The 19,309-nt window shown below is 42.5% G+C and overlaps 1 protein-coding gene across 5 annotated transcripts in view; it reads right to left on the bottom strand.

The window, feature by feature from the left end:
- Positions 1–1,806: 1,806 nt before the first annotated feature.
- ANAPC5 (anaphase promoting complex subunit 5) overlaps positions 1,807–19,309 on the bottom strand; it is a 35,111-nt gene continuing 17,608 nt past the window's right edge. For 4 of the 5 annotated variants that reach the window (XM_027566830.1, XM_027566828.1, XM_027566832.1 and 1 more), the window contains 10 exons: positions 16,234–16,315; positions 15,479–15,568; positions 14,136–14,317; positions 12,446–12,581; positions 6,742–6,816; positions 4,850–4,971; positions 4,284–4,391; positions 4,054–4,201; positions 2,613–2,775; positions 1,807–2,253 (listed from right to left, as the gene is read on the bottom strand). In XM_027566830.1, the coding sequence (XP_027422631.1) occupies positions 2,042–2,253; positions 2,613–2,775; positions 4,054–4,201; positions 4,284–4,391; positions 4,850–4,971; positions 6,742–6,816; positions 12,446–12,581; positions 14,136–14,317; positions 15,479–15,568; positions 16,234–16,315 (1,318 nt within the window). In that variant the 3' untranslated portion in view covers positions 1,807–2,041. Of the gene's footprint in view, positions 2,254–2,612; positions 2,776–3,506; positions 3,652–4,053; positions 4,202–4,283; positions 4,392–4,849; positions 4,972–6,741; positions 6,817–12,445; positions 12,582–14,135; positions 14,318–15,478; positions 15,569–16,233; positions 16,316–19,309 lie in introns of those variants that run through there. The other variant, XM_027566829.1, reaches the window with a different exon arrangement.

Raw genomic sequence — 19,309 nt, forward strand, 5'->3', positions numbered from 1 at the left:
CTATGGGGTCGCACAGAGTCGGACACGACTGAAGCGACTTAGCAGCAGCAGCACACATCAATCCCACACTCACTATCCCTTTTCCCCCTTCTTCCCTTGGGCAACCAGAAGTTCATTCTCTAAGACTGTGAGTCCATTTCTGTTTTGTAAATAAGTTCATTTGCATCATTTCTTTTTAGATCTGCATATAAGGGATGTCATACAATATTTCTTCTCTGATTTACTTCACTCACCATGATAATCTCCAGGTCCATCCATGCAAATCACTGAGTCTTATACCTCTACATTAAACCTCCTGCAATTATACTGTTCTGATTCTTCATTCCCAAATGCTTCACCAGGGAAAAAAAAAAAAACTAATTAGCTGTAACCCAGACAGTTATGAGTTTGGGGGTCACTCTGGTGTTTCCAAATTTCCATTTAACCTACTATTCCTTCCTGAAGAAGCCCGGCTCCAGTCAGCCAATCTCAGTCACAGACGGCCGGGAGCCGCAGACTCTCTTTATTAGCTTTGGATGCAGGCCTGGCAGGGTGAACGTGCAGCAAGCTGAGAACAGGGTCAGGCAGGAGACTTCACAGGGGTGCCAACTGTGCAGTCAAACAGGGCTCTGTGTTTAGAAGGGCCCGCACCTGGTTTAATGCTCTGCTTAAAATATAGGCCTGGTATTTTTATTTTATTCAGGGCCTCACAGTTTACGTAGCTGGTCCTGGTCAGGTGTAATGATGTCTGGTTTTTGTCACCCCACCTCTTGGACTTTTGTACACTAAGGGCAGAAAGATCCCTTCTTAGATTGGAAGGAGCTTAAGTACAATGACGAAAAATGACACTGGATGAGAGAATACATGGGAAGAATAGAAACTGATAATAGTGGTTACTGCCTGGGAGGAAGAATTACATTTTACTACACAGCCTCTAACAATATTTAAGTTTTACTGTCTATATATATAACCTTTCAAATAATTTTAAGATTTTTAAACATCAACATACCAATTAGTGTCTCTATCCATACTCTTTTATTTTCACAGCAGCTGTCTTTGACCAGTGAACAATCACACCCTCATGAGTGGGAGTTGTTTTATACTATTTCAAAGAGCTCCGGGGGTAAATTGTTTCCCATCCGAAGGTTTAAATTTAACAGAGAAAGAGCCAATGATAGAAGTTGCAAGATTTGGTTGGTTCCTTGTTGCTGTTCTGGATTTGAAACACAGGGATTTTTCTGTGAATTGCTGAAGACAAATTCACAAACAGAACAACAACCGGCTTCTGCTTAATTGCAGGGATGAGATATGTAAATTAGATACAGTGCATATTTGAGTGATAGCATCCACACACCTCTGAGCTTCAGACCCTTTCTCAACTTATAATCACCTTATTCAGGAGGAATTCCTTATCTCACCCCTCATTTACTTAGTTAAGTAAAGAAAAAACATACTCATGCAGAAGAGATGAGAAAGTCAACACCCACAAAGTGACTGAAATATGCTTCTTGTCATGGGTCCAAAAACCCATAAAAAGACCTCTTCCATCTTAATCTCCAGTCAGGGATTGACATGTGCTTGCAGGCACACACAGGCCCACAACGAGCAGCAGTCCAACAGAACAAAGCAGGGCAGCTTCGAAGGAAAACTCAAGCCTCTGAAAAACTGGCCTCAACCCCCTTGAGAGATCTACCAATACTCACAAGAGCTCTTGTCTGAGCACAGATGCAAGATGAATTTTACACAGTGGTGGAGATTGTGCGCGATTTCTAATAAGATATTGGCAGTTTTGCCTGGAGAGAATATAATCTTTAACACTTGCACTAATTTAGCAATAAACCAGGCATTTATTAAGAAAAAGTCAGTATCCTTTCTATCTTTTCAAAAGAAAGAAGAGGGAAAACAAATGTGTTTATTTTAGCAACAAAATAAGACAAGACTAATCAGAATGCAGTTTACTGGTAAGACAGACATCATATACATCATGTATGTGGAGGGAGGGAGTATGAACAAGTCCAAAATCTTATACTTTTTGCACAGGCATCCAGTGGGGATGTTCTCACTAGAGAAGATTTATCAAGGGCACCCCGTGAAAGGGCAGGTCCTGATGCAGCTGCCGGAAGAGCATCGCACACCGATTCCTTTCCTGAGTCTTCCCCAGGGTGTGGTAGAGTCTGGCCTGGAAGTAAACGACGTCTCTGATTTGCTCTTTGCAGTCGACCTTTGCAAAATAGTTCTTGGCTTCGTTGAGGTTCTCAATGGCGGCCTCCAGAGCTGTTGGAAAATGGGGGAAATACCACACATTTTTAACTCAATGCTTCACATGTAGTTTTCAGACCTTCATATCTATTTTTATTGATTTAGCATGTACCAGAAACTTTTACATTCTACTCTTTGAGAAAGAGAAAAAAACAAAAAACAAATAAAAAACTAGGTCTTTAGTCCTGCTTTCCAACCTGGCACCTAGGTTCTGCAGGGTTAAAATAACAATTCACTTGCCTTCAACCTTCATGCAAGCACGAAAGTGAAAGGACTTTAAATGGTGCATGAAATTTTCACATGTATTTGTGAACACTCAAAATTTTACAAGTGTTTTTAACAGTATTGCCTAAAAATCTTGTATGGTTTCCTACCTTCTGCTTTCTTCAGTGGCTCACAGGAAGCTGCTGATGCCACCTGGCACTTGGCCACCAAGAACATGGCCCGGCCTTTGTCCAGGACAGCCCCATCAGCCAAGATGGGCTCGATGGCCATATGGAGAAGACTTAAGGCCTGTTCTGGGATTCCAAGGATGAGCTGAAAAAGAAACATCATGGTGCTATACACACCCGCACCCACTGCCCACTACAGGAAGGGCTTCATTTCTGGCTCTGCTCTCCTGAATTGCAATGTCTGGCTTACTTTCTCCCTAACACGTACTATCTTTAATGTGTACCACACTCTTAGAGAACAGAATGCGTGACCATCTGATTTCAGACTACAAGAGATAAAGGCGGGAATAGTTATTTATACTATAGAAAGGTTTCTGTCTCTACAAAAATCTTTTACATTGATGATTCAAAAAGGCTGAAGTAGCTGTGTAAGGGAGGACTTCCCCGGTGGCCGGATTCCCTCATAGCTCAGTTGGTAAAGAATCTGCCTGCAATGCGAGAGACCCTGGTTCAATTCCTGGGTTGGGAAGATCCTCTGGAGAAGGGAAAGGCTACCCACTCCAGTATTCTTGGGCTTCCCTTGTGGCTCATGTGGTAAAGAATCCACCTGTAATGTAGGAGACCTGGGTTCGATCCCTGGACTGGGAAGATTTCCCTGGAGAAGGGAAAGGCTACCCACTCCAGTATTCTGGCCTGGAGAATTCCATGGACTATACAGTCCATGGGGTTGCAAAGAGTCAGACACGATTGAGTATGGCCGAGTGGGTAAGAATCCACTTGCCAATGCAGGAGACGCAGGTTTAATCCCTGGGTCGGGAAGATCCCCTGGAGAAGGAGACAGCAACTTACTCTAGTATTCTTGCCTGGGAAATTCTATGGACGGAGAAGCCTGGTGCGCTATAGTCCATGGGGCCACAAAAGTGTCTGACACGACTTAGCGACTAAGCAACAATAAGGTGTGGATCCTACCAGGTTGATATACCCAGGAAGAAACAGTCCCTTCTCTCATGGTCTTTACAGTCTACAGGGGGAGATGGAAAACAAATGCAAAATGCAATTTAACTTCTAAAATATTTCACTGAACACATGACTTCCTTATTTCCTTATCTGTTCTCTTGTTAAATCAAGCACAGCTCTGGGCTGGCTAAGTCATTAATACCATGCAATATCCTCAGTGAAGAGGCGCATCCTCCTTTGTAAACACACAGCTCTGTAAAGCCAGTGCCACTGGGAGGTGTCAGCTTGTCACCAAGTTCACAACTCCAGACTTCCATGGAAGGCTTGCACAGTGAGACTCCATATCCAGATTTCAATATCGAGAAGCAAAAAAGCTCACTAGGATCCTTTTCAAAACCAAAGAGTAGTAACAGACTCACCAGTTCTCGAGTACTAACATGTGCTATATAAACAGCAATTGGTTTACCTGGGCAAAAGCCAAGTTCAGCACCGTTTCAGAGGCCAAGTGCTGCAACCGGTACTCCTTGGAGAGAGCCAGGGCCTGCAGGAGCACAGGCAGTGCGATGGTCGGGGAGGAAGACCGCCAGTACAGCTCCGCCACAGACAGCAGGACGCTGCCCACAAAGAGGAAGGCACGTGTGAGGAAAACCAGCACGAAGCACCTCCGAGGGCAGATGCACAAAAGCCCTCCCTTACCTGATCACCATCTCCGTGTTCCTGGTTCTCTGACAATGAATCAACAATTTCTGTAGAAGCTTGTGTGCCTCTGACATTTGGTTCTGAGCCTGTAGGACAATTGCTTTTCTGATACAGAAAGAAAATAGACGCGAATGGTTATGTCACTGTTTTGTGAGGGTTTTAAGGAGAGTCAGCTTCAGGGTTAGAATTCCTGTTTCCTCGATTAGCATGTAAACCTCCCAAGGGGAATAATTGCATCTGATATAATTTGTGTTAAAAGAGAAAAAAAAAAGTGTATGTGTGTCTCTGTGAGCACATATGTGAACACACACACACACATATACATGCACACAAGAAAAAAAATCTGGAATTAGAGATAGCATATTAGTGCTTATCTCTGAATAACTTTCTCCATTTTGCTTATTTGGATTTTCTAACGGCCTATAATAAATAGGTAATAAACAGAAAAGAAATTTTTTTCCTAGGCCAAAGTTAATAAATTAATTCACGAACAAAACTAATAAGAATAAAGCCATTTGAGAATTATTTCATTCTGGGGTTGAGGAGTTTTCAAAATTTCTTACCTATATACACCCTCTATGCTATTAAGAGCTGTGATTCCTGTAACGAGCGAATCAGCTAAATGATATTTGCCATCATTCATTGCTCTGTCAAACTGTATTTTTTGATCACACAGCATCCATAACTAATGAGAAAAAAAACAAGTAAAAACAGAATGACAGATGTTCACCTCATTATTCAATAGAAACAAAAGTATTTTGGCTCGCTTAGTAAATATCCTTGCAATTCACACACATTTTTTTTAGACTTAAAAAAATTTTTTTTAATATGTCAAGTATTTAAAGAAAAAGCACTAAATAAAATAAACACATGTGTGGCAACCATCAACTTTGTCAAATCACAACATTTTGCTTTATGTGCTTGAGAAACTGTTACATGTTGAGGTCCTTTGAAAATTCCATTCTCCTCTCTGTTTTCAAAGGAAACATTTGATTTGTTATCATTCCCATTCATGTTTTTATACTTTTACAAAATATTTACTCATCCTGAAACAATATATAGTATAATCTTACATTTTTTTAAACTTTATATAAATAAACAGAATCATACTGTATGCATTCTTTGACAACGTGCTTTTGAGCTCAACATTATTTGGGCGGGGGGGGGGGTGCTTATGCATGTTAACACAAGTAGTTCTAATTAATTTCTTTTCACTGGTGAATAGTTTTCAGTTGTATGAAAATGTGACAACTTATCTGTTCTCGTGTTGATGGTAGTTCCAACTTCTCACTTTTCTGAACAGTGCTGCAGCAGACACTCTCCTACATCACTTGGGTGCAATACTTATCCTGGGTACACAGCAAGCAGCAGAGAGGCTGGGCTGTAGGATATATACACCTTCTCCTTAACACAGCGGCCACTTGTTCTTCAGATGGGTCACACCAGTTTACAGTCCCACTGGCAGTGCATGATATCTTATTGCTTCACACACTCACCAACAATCAGTGGTGTCAGATATTTTACTTCTGGCTGATCTGATGGGTATGAATATCTCACTGTTTTTTCGTTTGTATTTCCCTTGATCAATAGCCAGGTTGAGTGCCTTTTCATCTATTTATCAGCCCTATATAGATGTATTTTGTAGAATGTGAGTTAAATTGTCTTTTTCTTTACTGTGCACCTTCTTTAAAAGTGAGCGTTACCACAGAACCACGCTTAATTCTTTTTCCCCACAGCATCCTTGGGTGCTAAGCTTCTCTTTAGTTTGCTCACCACCTTTCTGTCTGGGTACTTTGAATTTAGCTCACAGTCTGCTGAATGCAGCAATGAGATCCCAGCATAGCTTATAAGCAGATGGGCATCCACACCGTATCTACTGAGGTGGGGCCAACAACCCACGTGAATGGCAGCCTTCCTCTAGGGACCAACAGGAGGAGATCCTCAGGCCATGGTCTTTTATGATTTCAGATTCCCTAATTGTCTGAAGGCTAAACTGGATAAGGGGAGGAAGAGAAAGATGACCTTCGTAATAGATTTTCTTGGCTCCATCAGAGATGGAAATCTGTGCAACAAGGAACAGAGAGCCTAGGACTGCTTTATAAAGCTCATTCCCTCTGGATACAACATCTGCCCAAAAGGTTGGCAGCTGGAGCTGAGAAGTAAAAGACAGAGTAACAAAATGGAGACCTAACTCTTGATCTATCAAAGGACAATTGATTAGAGATATAAGGGATATTCATTTAAAACCATGAAGACAGGAATGAAAAAATATCCTACTTTAATCTCTTTTCAGAGTTTATTTCTCAACCTTGAACACATCTTACAGAGTCTCCTATGCTGACCAGACGTCACAGAAAGGAAGCAAGAGGTGACGCTCCAGTATTCTATTCCGACAATAATACACTACATATGGTCTTTTCAAAAATAAACTGATGACACACAAAAGGCAGGTTACCTGGGCATGCTGACTATTAGGTGGGAATCTCTCCTTCAAGTGCTTTAACACTTCTGAAGCGGCGGCGAAACAGCCCTGAAAGAGAAAGCCACGGTTTGTTTAGCACACCTGCTAAACACCTGCCCTGCCTGCTGCCCCACACACAGGATGTTGCTGCGACTCACCTGTTTTTGTGCAGCAACCTGGATGCCCCTAGGCAGAGAGTGGCAAATATCAAAGGGCCTTTTTTTTTTTAGGCTCTAATGTATTTCACGTATACTTAAAATCATTTTTTTTAATTACATGTGTAACACATGTTCACTCTAGGAAAAAAACTTACAAAATACACATGAACAATGAGAAAAAACACAAATTACTTTTAATCTCTGAGAAGATAATCATAGTAATTTCTTGGCACATACCTTCTGAACTTCTTATATGCACATGAATATGAAACATGTAAATATTCCAAAAATAGGTATATGTACCATTTTTTATACATTGCCTACAGTACTCCTTACCACACAATAGGCACTCAATAAATATTTTTTCAATGAGTGAATCTTTCCAGTGTCAACAAGCCCAAATCTATACACCATAGTACTTTATTAGGTGAATAAATTATAGTCCACCAAAATAATCTCCTTGCTTGGAATATTTTGATTGCTTCCAATTTCTTCCATTTTCAAAATGCTAGAATGACTATCTTACTGCATATATCTTTTCATACTTGTCCAATTATTTCCTTAGGATAATACCTTAGAAGTAGAATTGCTGGGCTAAGTGGTAGGCACGTTTACGCTTTTTGACACATGTATTACTAAATTGGGCTTCCCTGGTGGCTCAGATGTTAAAGAATCTGTCTGCAATGCAGGAGACCTGGGTTCAGTCCCTGGGTCAGGAAGATTCCCTGGAGACAAGAATGGCAACCCATTCTAGTGTCCTTGCCTGGAAAACTCCATGGTCAGAGAAGCCTGATGGGCTACAGTCCATGGGCTCACAAAGGAGTTGGACACAACTAAGCAACTAACACACACACACATTACTAAATTACCATATAGAAATGTACCAAATACTTTTCTTTTGTTTTTATTTGTCTTACATTTTGGCTGTGTGGTACGTGGGATCCCAGTTCCCTGAACAGGGGTCAGACTCGTGCCCCCTGCAGTAAAAGCAGAGTCCTAACCACTGGACCGCCAGGGAAGTTCCCTCAGAAATATACCAAGTACTTTTACGCTGGCATCCTGCACCTTTCTCCTCCCCTTATATTTAATTTTCTTTGCCTACTTGTTTGGTGAAACTGGTTATTTCACTGTATTAATTTTAATTTCTTTAATGACTAGATTGAAGTTTTTTTCATGTTTTATAATCATTTATGTCTTTTTCTGTGAATACATGTCCATGTCTTTTTCACATTCCTAAATAGCTGTTTATCTTATTAACCAAAAAGCTTTTCAATTTATCCCAGTCCTCTGATTAAGTAATTTATCTTTAAAAAAAAAGTTTATTTATTTTGGTGTGCTAGGTCTTAGATGGGGCATGCAGGATCTTCCATCTTCACTGTGGCATATGGGACCTTTAGTTGCGGCATGTGGGATCTAGTTCCCTGACCAGGGATCAAACCTAGGCCCCCTGCATTGGGAGAACAAAGTCTTAGCCTCTGGACCACCAGGGAAGACCCTGATTAGGTAATGTATCTTCAGTCTATATAGAAGCTCACTTAAGACCACAAGTGAACTTCTATTTGAAGTAGATGAAATGCAAAGTACAACTGAATTACAATAGAAGATCATTAATCTTTTTATTTTTGTGATTTTAACTGGCTAATATTGCCAGTTATTTTCATGACTACCCTATGGAGCTGGGCGTGTGGATGGCTGTCAAACCTTCAGGCCAAGTAGAAAGAACAGTGCACAATTGGCAATACTCGTCCAAAACACTCCCATGGTGACCTGTCACTTCCTGAGGCCGGGAGAGGAACGTGACACAACCAATCAGAATTACGCAGAGAGAGCAAAGGGGGCCAGCTCTCTCAACACTTCCTCTGGCCTGTAGGAGGAAGCTTGCCAACAGCAGCTCAGACCCCATCACTTCTTTACAGGTTCACCCAAGCACCAGACACTGCCATATACCACAGGGCAGCACCCAGTTTATCTGGAGATCAATTTCAGGATACAACTTAGAGCACACACAAAGGAAATAAAAGAGCAAATAGAAACTTGTGATAAAACTGCCTTCTCCGCAGCTGGCCAAGCTTAATTTCACAGGTGTAAATCTAATCTGTGTAATTGAAAATGTAACAGTCATCAGCCCAGTGGGTTCATCTACATGGTCGATGTTCTAACATTAGAGAAGTCTTTCTAAGGCAGGTTGAAGAGCGGTGGGGAAAGGGACTGAATGGAAATAAAGCAGCCACTGTCTTCTAGCTGTGCAATTAGAGGCTTCCAATGGAACCAGGCGATGATGAGGGCTTTCACAGAAGCCCAGAGATGGAAGTGGGGGCGGGAAATGGAAAGATTAATACAAAGTCAAAGAGTGAGATTACTTTTCAGGTCTGCTGCTGCTGCTGCGGCGCTTCAGTCGTGTCCGGCTCTGTGCAACCCCATAGACGGCAGCCCATCAGGCTCTGCCATCCCTGGGATTCTCCAGGCAAGAACACTGGAGTGGGCTGCCACTTCAGGTCTAATCCCCAGTAAAAATCACAGAACAATTAACAACTGGCCTTGGAGAAAGTGTCAAGGCTAAAGAAGTGAGCCAAGACCAGATTTTTGTCAAGTAGTTCTCCATTCCAGCAGAAAAGAAATAATTTCTACCCCACATAACCCAAAAAGGACCAAAGGGAAGTTATTTCACTGTTTATTTTTACTTTTTTGGTTGTGCCGCTTGACTTGCAGGATCTTAGTTCCCCAACCAGGGATTGAACCTGGACACTCGGCAGTGAAATTGTGGACTCCTAAACATTGGAATCAAGATTGCCAGGAGAAATATCAATAACCTCAGATATGCAGATGACACCACCCTTATGGCAGAAAGTGAAGAGGAACTCAAAAGCCTCTTGATGAAAGTGAAAGTGGAGAGTGAAAAAGTTGGCTTAAAGCTCAACATTCAGAAAACAAAGATCATGGCATCTGGTCCCATCACTTCATGGGAAATAGATGGGGAAACAGTGGAAACGGTGTCAGACTTTGTTTTGGGGGGCTTCAAAATCACTGCAGATGATGACTGCAGCCATGAAATTAAAAGACACTTACTCCTTGGAAGGAAAGTTATAACCAACCTAGAGAGCATATTCAAAAGCAGAGACATTACTTTGCCAACAAAGATCCATCTAGTCAAGGCTATGGTTTTCCCCTGTGGTCATGTATGGATGTGAGAGTTGGACTGTGAAGAAGGCTGAGCGCCGAAGAATTGATGCTTTTGAACTGTGGTGTTGGAGAAGACTCTTGCGAGTCCCTTGGACTGCAAGGAGATCCAACCAGTCCATTCTGAAGGAGATCAGCCCTGGGATTTCTTTGGAAGGAATGATGCTAAAGCTGAAACTCCAGTACTTTGGCCACCTCATGCGAAGAGTTGACTCACTGGAAAAGACTCTGATGCTGGGAGGGATTGGGGGCAGGAGGAGAAGGGGACGACAGAGGATGAGATGACTGGATGGCATGACTGACTCGATGGACGTGAGTTTGGGTGAACTCCGGGAGTTGGTGATGGACAGGGAGGCCTGGCGTGCTGTGATTCATGGGGTTGCAAAGAGTCGGACATGACTGAGCAACTGAACTGAAACACTGGACAACCAAAGAATTCCCTATTTCACTGTTTAAGGCTCGGGTGAGTGAGAAAGGGGCTTCCCAAGTGGCTCAGTGGTAAAGAATCCATCCACCTGCCAAAGTGGGAGACGCATGTTCGATCCCTGGGTTGGGAAGATTTCCTGGAGAAGGAAATGGCAACTCACGCCAGCATTCTTCCCTGGAAAATCTTATGGACAGAGAAGCCTGGTGGGCTACAGTCCATGGGGTCGCAAAGAGGCAGACATGACTGAGCAACTAAATAACAACAACAGTGGGGAGAATACTATGAGAAAGAGTCACCAGGGGACACTTTAAATGGGTGGATTGTGGGGCATGTGAATTACATCTCAATAAGGCTGTTGGGGGAAAAAAGTTAATATGAAGCTTATACCAATACCTAACTGAATGTGCCCTGACTCATTTGTTACAAATGCTCCGCTTAACCAAGGCACCAGCAGAGGAAAAGAATCAATGTTAAAGAGGTTCCAGTGCCATTACAAGAAGGAGAAAGTGATTAATGTGCAGCATTCCTGGAGGAGAGCAAACGGCAAGAGCCGCTGGCCTGTTTTGATGTCAGGAAGCATGGGTGATGCTTCCCAGGTACAAGAAGAAAGCAGCTGATGGAGGTGCAGGCAGATGCCATCGGCCAGAGCCCATTCACGCCCTCTGTTTCCACAGCTAGTTAGAGAATTGTAAAATGCTAAAATATATCCAGTAGAGAGAAGTATTTACAGACTTCTGAAAGGGGCGGAAACCACTCAAGGATCTTCAGGCTGAGGATTAAAGAATATTGAGTGCTATGATGCAACCTAGCGATCATTATTATCCCACAAAGAGGTGGAGAAAATAATATGATCAAGGAAATGCACTTACAGCAAGGCAGCAGTTAGTGAGTTAGCTCTAGATAAGAGCGTTCCCCGACCTTTTCTCATGAAAGTAGATGTTTTTGAGCAAAGGGAAAAGAAAGCCGAGAGCAACATGAGCAACCCTTGCATCAATCCCCTATAAAGAGATTTATGTAAAATTACTTGGGTTGTAAGTCAAGGTTATGCCCTACTCCCAATGTCTTTCTTTGGAATCAGTAAGCCTTGGGTTGAAGATCTGACACTGACATTCACTGGTCTAGGACTTTGCTCCCAGGAACTCGGTTTCTCTTCTGTGAAATGGGATGATACCAAAGCTGACCTGATGGGGCTACTGTGAGGAATCTGGATAATCACACATGGAAATCACTGAGCCCGGCACAGAACAAATGTACGACACACCTTAGCTGTTATCATTTTAGCTGTGTTCTTATTATGTTCTTCCCTTTCCCACAAACACACAGCTCTTCCACCCTAAATTTCAAAGGCTCCTTTTTATTCCATCTGTTACCTAGAAATAGCTGATCTCTTAGTCCCTTCCCTGATGCCGGAAGAGGTCTTCAGCTCCACAAACCTTGTAGACTCTGTACCCAGTCCATTTCTACTCATGGGATTTCACCCTTTCCGCCACTTCCATCCAACCAGAGCTGTCCAGTGCTTTTGTTGGAGAAGACTCTTGAGAGTTCCTTGGACTGCAAAGAGATACAACCAGTCCATCCTAAAGGAGATCAGTCCTGGGTATTCATTGGAAGGACTGATGCTAAAGCTGAAACTCCAATACTTTGGCCACCTCATGTGAAGAGTTGACTCATTGGAAAAGACCCTGATGCTGGGAGGGATTGGGGGCAGGAGGAGAAGGGGACGGCAGAGGATGAGATGGCTGGATGGCATCACCGACTTGATGGACATGAGTTTGAGTGAACTCCGGGAGTTGGTGATGGACCGGGAGGCCTGGCGTGCTGTGATTCATGGGGTCACAAAGAGTCAGACACAACTGAGCGACTGAACTGACTGAGAGAAAAGAAACGGCAGAGCCTGTACTGCTCCAGAAGCACGCTGGCCGGGTCACCTGCCTACCTGCTCCGCATGCAGCTCAGCGAGGTGACAAAGCGCTACAGCGAATGACTCCGTGTTGTTCTGCTGCACGCCCGCGTTCACCGACTCCAGGCTGTTCATGCTCAGCAACATCTGGGCTTGCTGCAGGGCCATAGTGCTGGGGAGAGGACATAAAGGCATCCCCGTCAGTTGAGAGACCCAGGTGCCCCTCAGCTACACCCTACAGTTACCCCGAGAGGAAACGGGAGGAGGTGACGCCTCTCTGCAGGTTCTGGTTCCGTGAGAGCAGCTGTCTCCCAGTGCCAGACCTCCTGTCCTTGGGACAAGGAGAGCAGGAAAGCAATCTAGATGTGCGGCCTCAAAGGAAACACATGGTGGTTATGACACAACGGGGAGCTCCAAGTTCCAGACCTCCCCCACCCCATCTCTGCCTGTAATCTTCCCTGGGGCCACAGTATGTTAATTAGCTTTCACGGTAAATTCAGACTTGATGCCATCTTGGCACCGGCTGCTCTGACAGTGGAAGCAGTGGCCAGTGTCTGCATCTGTTTCACACCACACTGTGCCAAAAATTATTTCAAGTAGAAAAACAAGACTGATACAATAGGCACTTCCTTTCATCACTGAATTCCTAGAAACAGCAGATTGTCTAGGTGAGAGGTGAGGTAGCAACAGGGCTCCAGGATTAAAAATCTGGTTCAGAATTTACTTCCAAGCTTGGACATGAATTTGAGCAAACTCTAGGAGAGACTGGAGGACAGAAGAGCCTGGTGGGCTGCAGTCCACAGGGTCGTAAAGAGTCAGATATGACTTAGCAACTGAACAGCAACAAAGGAGGCTAAATGGAATTAAACACCAGGCCAGAGATGGTCCAGAGAACACACCCTGGTTAACAGGGAAGCAGCTTTCATCACATAACAGCTTTGGGGTTAAGAGGGTGCTCAACTTGAGTGACTGTGGCCCATGGCATCTCAGAGTACGGGCATGGTGTTTGGAGTCCAAGGATCTCAGTTTGAGTGTGGAGGTCCATACTTGTTAACTTGTTAACTCAATTGTTATCTGGGGCAGATCAGATGTGTGAACCTTGTCCTACGTATCTGAGAATGGAGATCACCCCCCAAGCCACCTCCCAGAGCAGCTGGGAGGAATAAATAAAAACAGGCAGAGAAGGAGCTTCCCTGGTGATCTAGTGGCTATGAGTCTGCCTTGCAATGCAGGGGACACCGGTTCAATTCCTGGTCATGGAAGATCTCACATGCCTCAGGGCAACTAAGCCTGTGGACCACAGCTACAGAGCGTGAGTCCTAGAGTCCTTGAGCCACAACTACTGAAGCCCACCTGAGAACGAGAGCTGCACAGCAGGAGAAGCCACTGCAGTGAGAAGCCTGTGCACCGCAGCTAGAGTGGGCCTGCCTGCAGCAACTAGAGAAAGCCTGCACGCAGCAACGAAGACCCAGTGAAGCCAAAAATAAATAACTACTTAATTAATTTTAAAAAGAAGTAGATTAAAAAAAAAAACAGGCATAGGAAAAACCTTTGCAAAGCCTGTGTGCAAAGTAGAAAATATTTTAAAACTTTAAAGCACTTTCTTTAACCCCCTGCACAAACAACCTCCATCCATTTGGCCCTCAGAGCACTGGTCTGCTGGCTTCCGCTCATCTGTAAGAGGACTTGTGTCCTCGCAGCCCTGATGGCGGGCTTGAAGACGCACCTACGGCCATAGAGTCTCCAGATGGCTGTCTTCTGGGCGATGCTGATATCGATGAGCTCTGACAGGCTGTGTTTCCAGTGCAGGAGGTCCGAGTCCTTTAGGGCATCCATAAGTTTGTTTGCCGTCTTCCCAGCAAAAGCTCTCTGCTGAACCAGGGACTGTATTCCTAGGGAGGCGAGGTACTAAGGAGACAGACAAATGCACAACTCAAGATAGAGATGACAAGACAGAATTTGTTTTGCTCTTCAGAAAGTTGTGATATTTCAACATGTGCATAATGACATCACTATTTATAAAGAAAGTACCTGCAGCCTGACCCTGACCCATATGAGAAATGTTCCTGAAAAACTAGAGGATGGAAGAGAAGCTAATGGTACAGTGAGAAGGGCCAGCTCTGAAGCTAAATGGATCTGGACTTAAACACTGCCTCTGCTGCTGACTGTGTGACCTAGGGCCAGTCACTCAGCTTCTTAGACAAGCCTATCTGTAAAATGGGCATCAAACCTATCATGCAGACTTATTTTAAGGATTAAAATGAAATAGTACATGTTAAACAGTGCTCGGTACATTATGTAGTAGGAGATTAAGGAAAAAATGCCTATTAGGAGCATAACTATCTCTTCATTAACTTCTGGTATAATTTTCAAGGATGAAAGCTCAACTAAAAACAAGTCCACTTAAATCCATAACAAAAAATGTGCTTACAAAGTCTATCATTTGTTTTTGTTTTTTTTTTGAGGCAGAATAAGGTTCTTTGAGCAATAGTAATCTAGATTCTACAGTCATTACTACTTCATGTGTAGGACTTGTACCCTTTCAATGCCCCTCAGTATCTGTCATTGGGGAATACAGGTTTACTGGTTCGTGGCTTTGTTTATTACTTCAAACAGGGATCAGTAAATTTGTTCTATAAAGGGCCAGAGAGTAAATAATTTAGGGTTTGCAGGCCACATTTGGTCTATGCCACATATTCTTCTTTGTTTTTTTCCCCCAACTATTTAAAAATGTAAAACCCATTCTTAGCTTGAGGGCCTTACAGGAGCAGGCAGTGAGCCAGGTTTGGCCTGTAGGCCATAGAGTTTGCCGGTCACTGGTTTAAAAATAAGTCTTTCTTAAACATTTTCTAAATAAAGACGTGGAAGTTTAGTGCTGATCAATACACTAAACAAAGATCTCATCAAATTGATAAATGGAACTTTCACGGATGTTATTAGGATAAGAGGAGGAGAGAGAAACCTATTCAAAGAACTTAGTGGTTTGATTAATAATTAAGGTCACATGAAACTACCAAGAATAAAACCACCCCAATTGTTTAAACAATCTCATAGAAAGATGAGCCTTACTGGTAACCCAAAATGAACAGCTTTCTTCACAGAATGTTCCAGCAGAACATAGCTATCAGATCTCTTCTGTCCCAGCACGTAAAGCCAGCTCTGGCAAGAGAAGTCATCAAAATGTATCAAAACAATGATAATGGCTAATGTTCTACTGAAAGCATCAGCATGCTTGTAAGAACAAATTAACAAGGGACAAAATAAGCCCTCTAAAACACACTTTCACAAATTATGAACCGAAATGAAACCCATCTAACACATTAAAACCATCAGACTGAAATAAACAAGCCATTTATCTTCTTCACCTCTGAGAGCCATGAGTGGCAAATGTTCCAGAAAAAAAAGACATGAGGCCCCTGGAAGGCTTGGAAGTGAGACAGTAAAATTCTCAGGTGGTTGCTGAACTGGGTTCTACTTGTTTGATGATGTGCGTGGTGATGACGCTTTGACAGCACAAGCTCTTATCCAGTTACCAGGTGCTGCAAACACATTTCCTTCATGCCAGTGTCTGGTGCAACAGTTTTGCATGGCAAACTGCCTTTAAATTTGTAGACAAGAAATGCCCCCGAACAAAATGGACGTCAAGAATTAAAAAAGATAAATACAACTGGGTTGCCTTTCCTGAATCCCCCTGACCATCTAACTAGTTTCCCATCACCATTGAGGACCTTCCAACTGCAAAACAACCTAATTCATATGGGGCCTTTCAGAGGCCAACAACCCAACCCACGGGCAGAACTTCCAAGACAGGAGGGTGACCTCACCAAGCAATGCTGGAGACACACGTGATCGTTGGACTCCTGGGCAATTCTAATTGCCTCCTGCAGGGCAAGCTCTGCCTGTTGACTAAGGACAGAATGAACATTAATAACTCATTAACAACCGCAAACATGTGTAAGCAACGGTAACAGGAAGTCATCTATATGGTAATTCACCAGCGTGCAGGCCTCTGGGTTGGAAGTTGAAACCGTGGGCTTACTCCTCAGAGACACCCCCATCCCAGTAGCAAAAGAAACTAACAATAGAGATATAGAACATATCCCTGCTAAGGTGGAGTTCTACTAAAAGGGACCTGAAGTACTGGTTTTTCCCTATCTCAGCTCCTAAGATTTTTTTTTTTTTAGTTGTCTAATGCTGAGGGCTTCCTGGGTGGCTTAGCATTAAAAGAATCCTCCTGTCAATGCAGGAGATGCAAGAGACACAGGTTTAATCCCTGAGTTGGGAAGATCCAATGGAGAAGAAAATGGCAACCTGCTCCAGTATTCTTGCCTGGGAAATCCCATGGACAGAGAAGCCTGGGGTGCTACAGTCCATAGGGTTGCAAGAGTTGGACATAACTGAGTGACTAAGCGCGTGCACGCGCGCACACACACACACACACCCCCTGCTGAGGGGAGGGACAAGGAGAGGATGTAAGATTTTACTTCTCATCACCTTCCTTTCAGCATTATTTGAAAAATTTTGTGAACTATGGCATTTTATACTTCTATAATTTTTTTCAAAATTAGTTTTGAAAAGTATTTGGAAGATTTTCACTTCTGAGATTTCTTTTTTCTACTCATGTGGTTCCTCTCCATCTGGGGTGTCTCCCCCAGCCTTGCAACTTTTGTGAAAATTCAGTCAACTAACTATTCTTGGCCCCACTGAGCCTTCACTTCTGAAAAAGTCCATAGAAATGGTATCTGCTTGCAGTGCTTAATTAAATATTAATACTATTGTATATCACCCTCTATTTAATGTTAGTTTTATTTCTTTAACCTGCAGGGGGCACCAGAGATGTCTTAAACTTGGAGTTTCCCAGTCTCAAGTCACAGAAGTTCTGTAAATGCTGGGTCACTGAGATCTCAAAATAGAATCAGAAATTCTACGGGTATCACTTATGTAGGGAAAATTTTATGCAAGATTTTTTTCAATAAGAGCAATATTAATTTTATTAATTTTAACAGGGAGAGCTGAATTCTTCCTCAATACTATCTATTTGGATAAGGAAACATTTTTACCTATTTCATATTTCTCTTAAATCCCCTTTAATGCTAAGATGCACCAGAATATAAGCTATTTGAAGGCAGGAAGCATATCTTCACACAGAGGCCCCTTATAAATGCCAGTCAATTTAACTTTGTTGAACATCTGATGACCAAATAAGTTATGTTATGTTTAGAAAAAGTCTTCTGGGAGAATTGTACAGATAGGATGCTAAACAGGACTAAAGAAAGATTATTCTTCCCAGAGAGGAAGAAAAAGTAGATAACCAACACAGAAACTTCAAAGTTTCTGGCAAATCCTTGAAGAACCAATGGTTTTCCATTGCTGCTAATCAGAAATGCCTTTGATAAAAATTTTCATTAAAGAGCAAGAAGCAAACTGGTTGAAATATTGGAAACATGCTGGCTATCACACTGTTTGCAAAATGCCAGAGCAGAAAGATCTGTAGCCTCTAACAACAGCTTCCTATGTCATTCAGAGTAAAAGCCAGTGTCCTTACTTGGGCCTACAGGACCCTAAATGCTCTGACCCCTGCCACTTCTATGACCTCATTCTCCTCTATTCCCCCCTTACTTATGTCACCCTGACCACACCTTTTGTTCCTCCTCAAACATGCCAAGTAAATCCTGCCTCAGGGCCTTTGTACTTGCTGTCCTAGGCGACATGAATACTCTTTCTCCAAATACACACACAGATTACTCACTCCCTCAAATCCTTTATTTAAATCTCTGTTCAAATATTAACAAAGGTTAGGAAGGGCCTTAATATTTAAACAGAAATTTTACAAATTGAAGATTAAGACCAGTGCAATCATCTGGAAGAAGAGTGTTACTTATGAAAACAATAGCACTCATCACCTCTCTTTAATCCCTTATCCTGATCTATCACTACCTGATAAATTTAGGGTTTATTATTTATTTTTCCCATTGGAAGCTCCATGAGAACAGAGTATTTTTTTTTCCCCTTTTTTCACTGCTGTATCCTTAGCACCTAGAACAATGCCTAGCACATAGATTTTTAAGAAATTACCACAATCCTATTAGCTCAGGGGCAATTATACAGCCTCATAGCTCCAGGACTAAAAATAAAGAAGCCTGGAGTTGAGTAAATCAGAAATTAACTAGTAATTAATTCCATACAGTTAGCTGCCTATCCATTGATAATATTGCAAACACAGAAAAATTCTATACATCAACAGACTTATTATTTGTATCTACCAGACTACATACAAACTTCCAAAGGCAAGGGCAAGCTGTGTGTAACACAGAAACAAGCTATTGGCAAATATTCAAATGGTGTTGCTATTTATTATGAGTACATAAAACATGAAAGGCTGTGATCAAAGAGGTTACTAAAGCTGGGCAGACGAAAAGAAGTTGACTCTTAGAATATGGAATCTCACAAAATCATAGAGTTCAGAGTAGCCTTAAACATTTTTTGGCTCAAGTATCAATATGAGGCTTGAATTCTCTGAATGTCACCCCCGCTGCACACCTGAGCACTCTGCTGACAGAAGAAGAACCTTTCTCAGAAGGTTCTATACAAAGAAATCTCCTCCTCATAAACAGCAAAAATGTTTTGCCCTTTAACTGGCACTTACCAGCTCTCAATCTTCTCTAGTAGCCACACCCTTGATCAATCTAAGTCCTTTTCACATGACCTTCACTACAGAAAGATGTCAAATAAACGCTTGGCTAAACTGTTTCTTTTCCAGGCTAAACATTCTCACATCCTTCCCACACTCTTCATATGGCATGGCTTTGAATGCCTCCAGTGAGACTGTTCCCCAGGCAAGCTCCAGCTTGTCTATGTCCCTTTGAAAATGTGACAATCAGAAGTTATTAGAAATTCCTT

This window comes from Bos indicus x Bos taurus, chromosome 17 (assembly GCF_003369695.1).
Source record: "Bos indicus x Bos taurus breed Angus x Brahman F1 hybrid chromosome 17, Bos_hybrid_MaternalHap_v2.0, whole genome shotgun sequence".
Classification (NCBI taxonomy): Eukaryota; Metazoa; Chordata; class Mammalia; order Artiodactyla; family Bovidae; genus Bos; species Bos indicus x Bos taurus.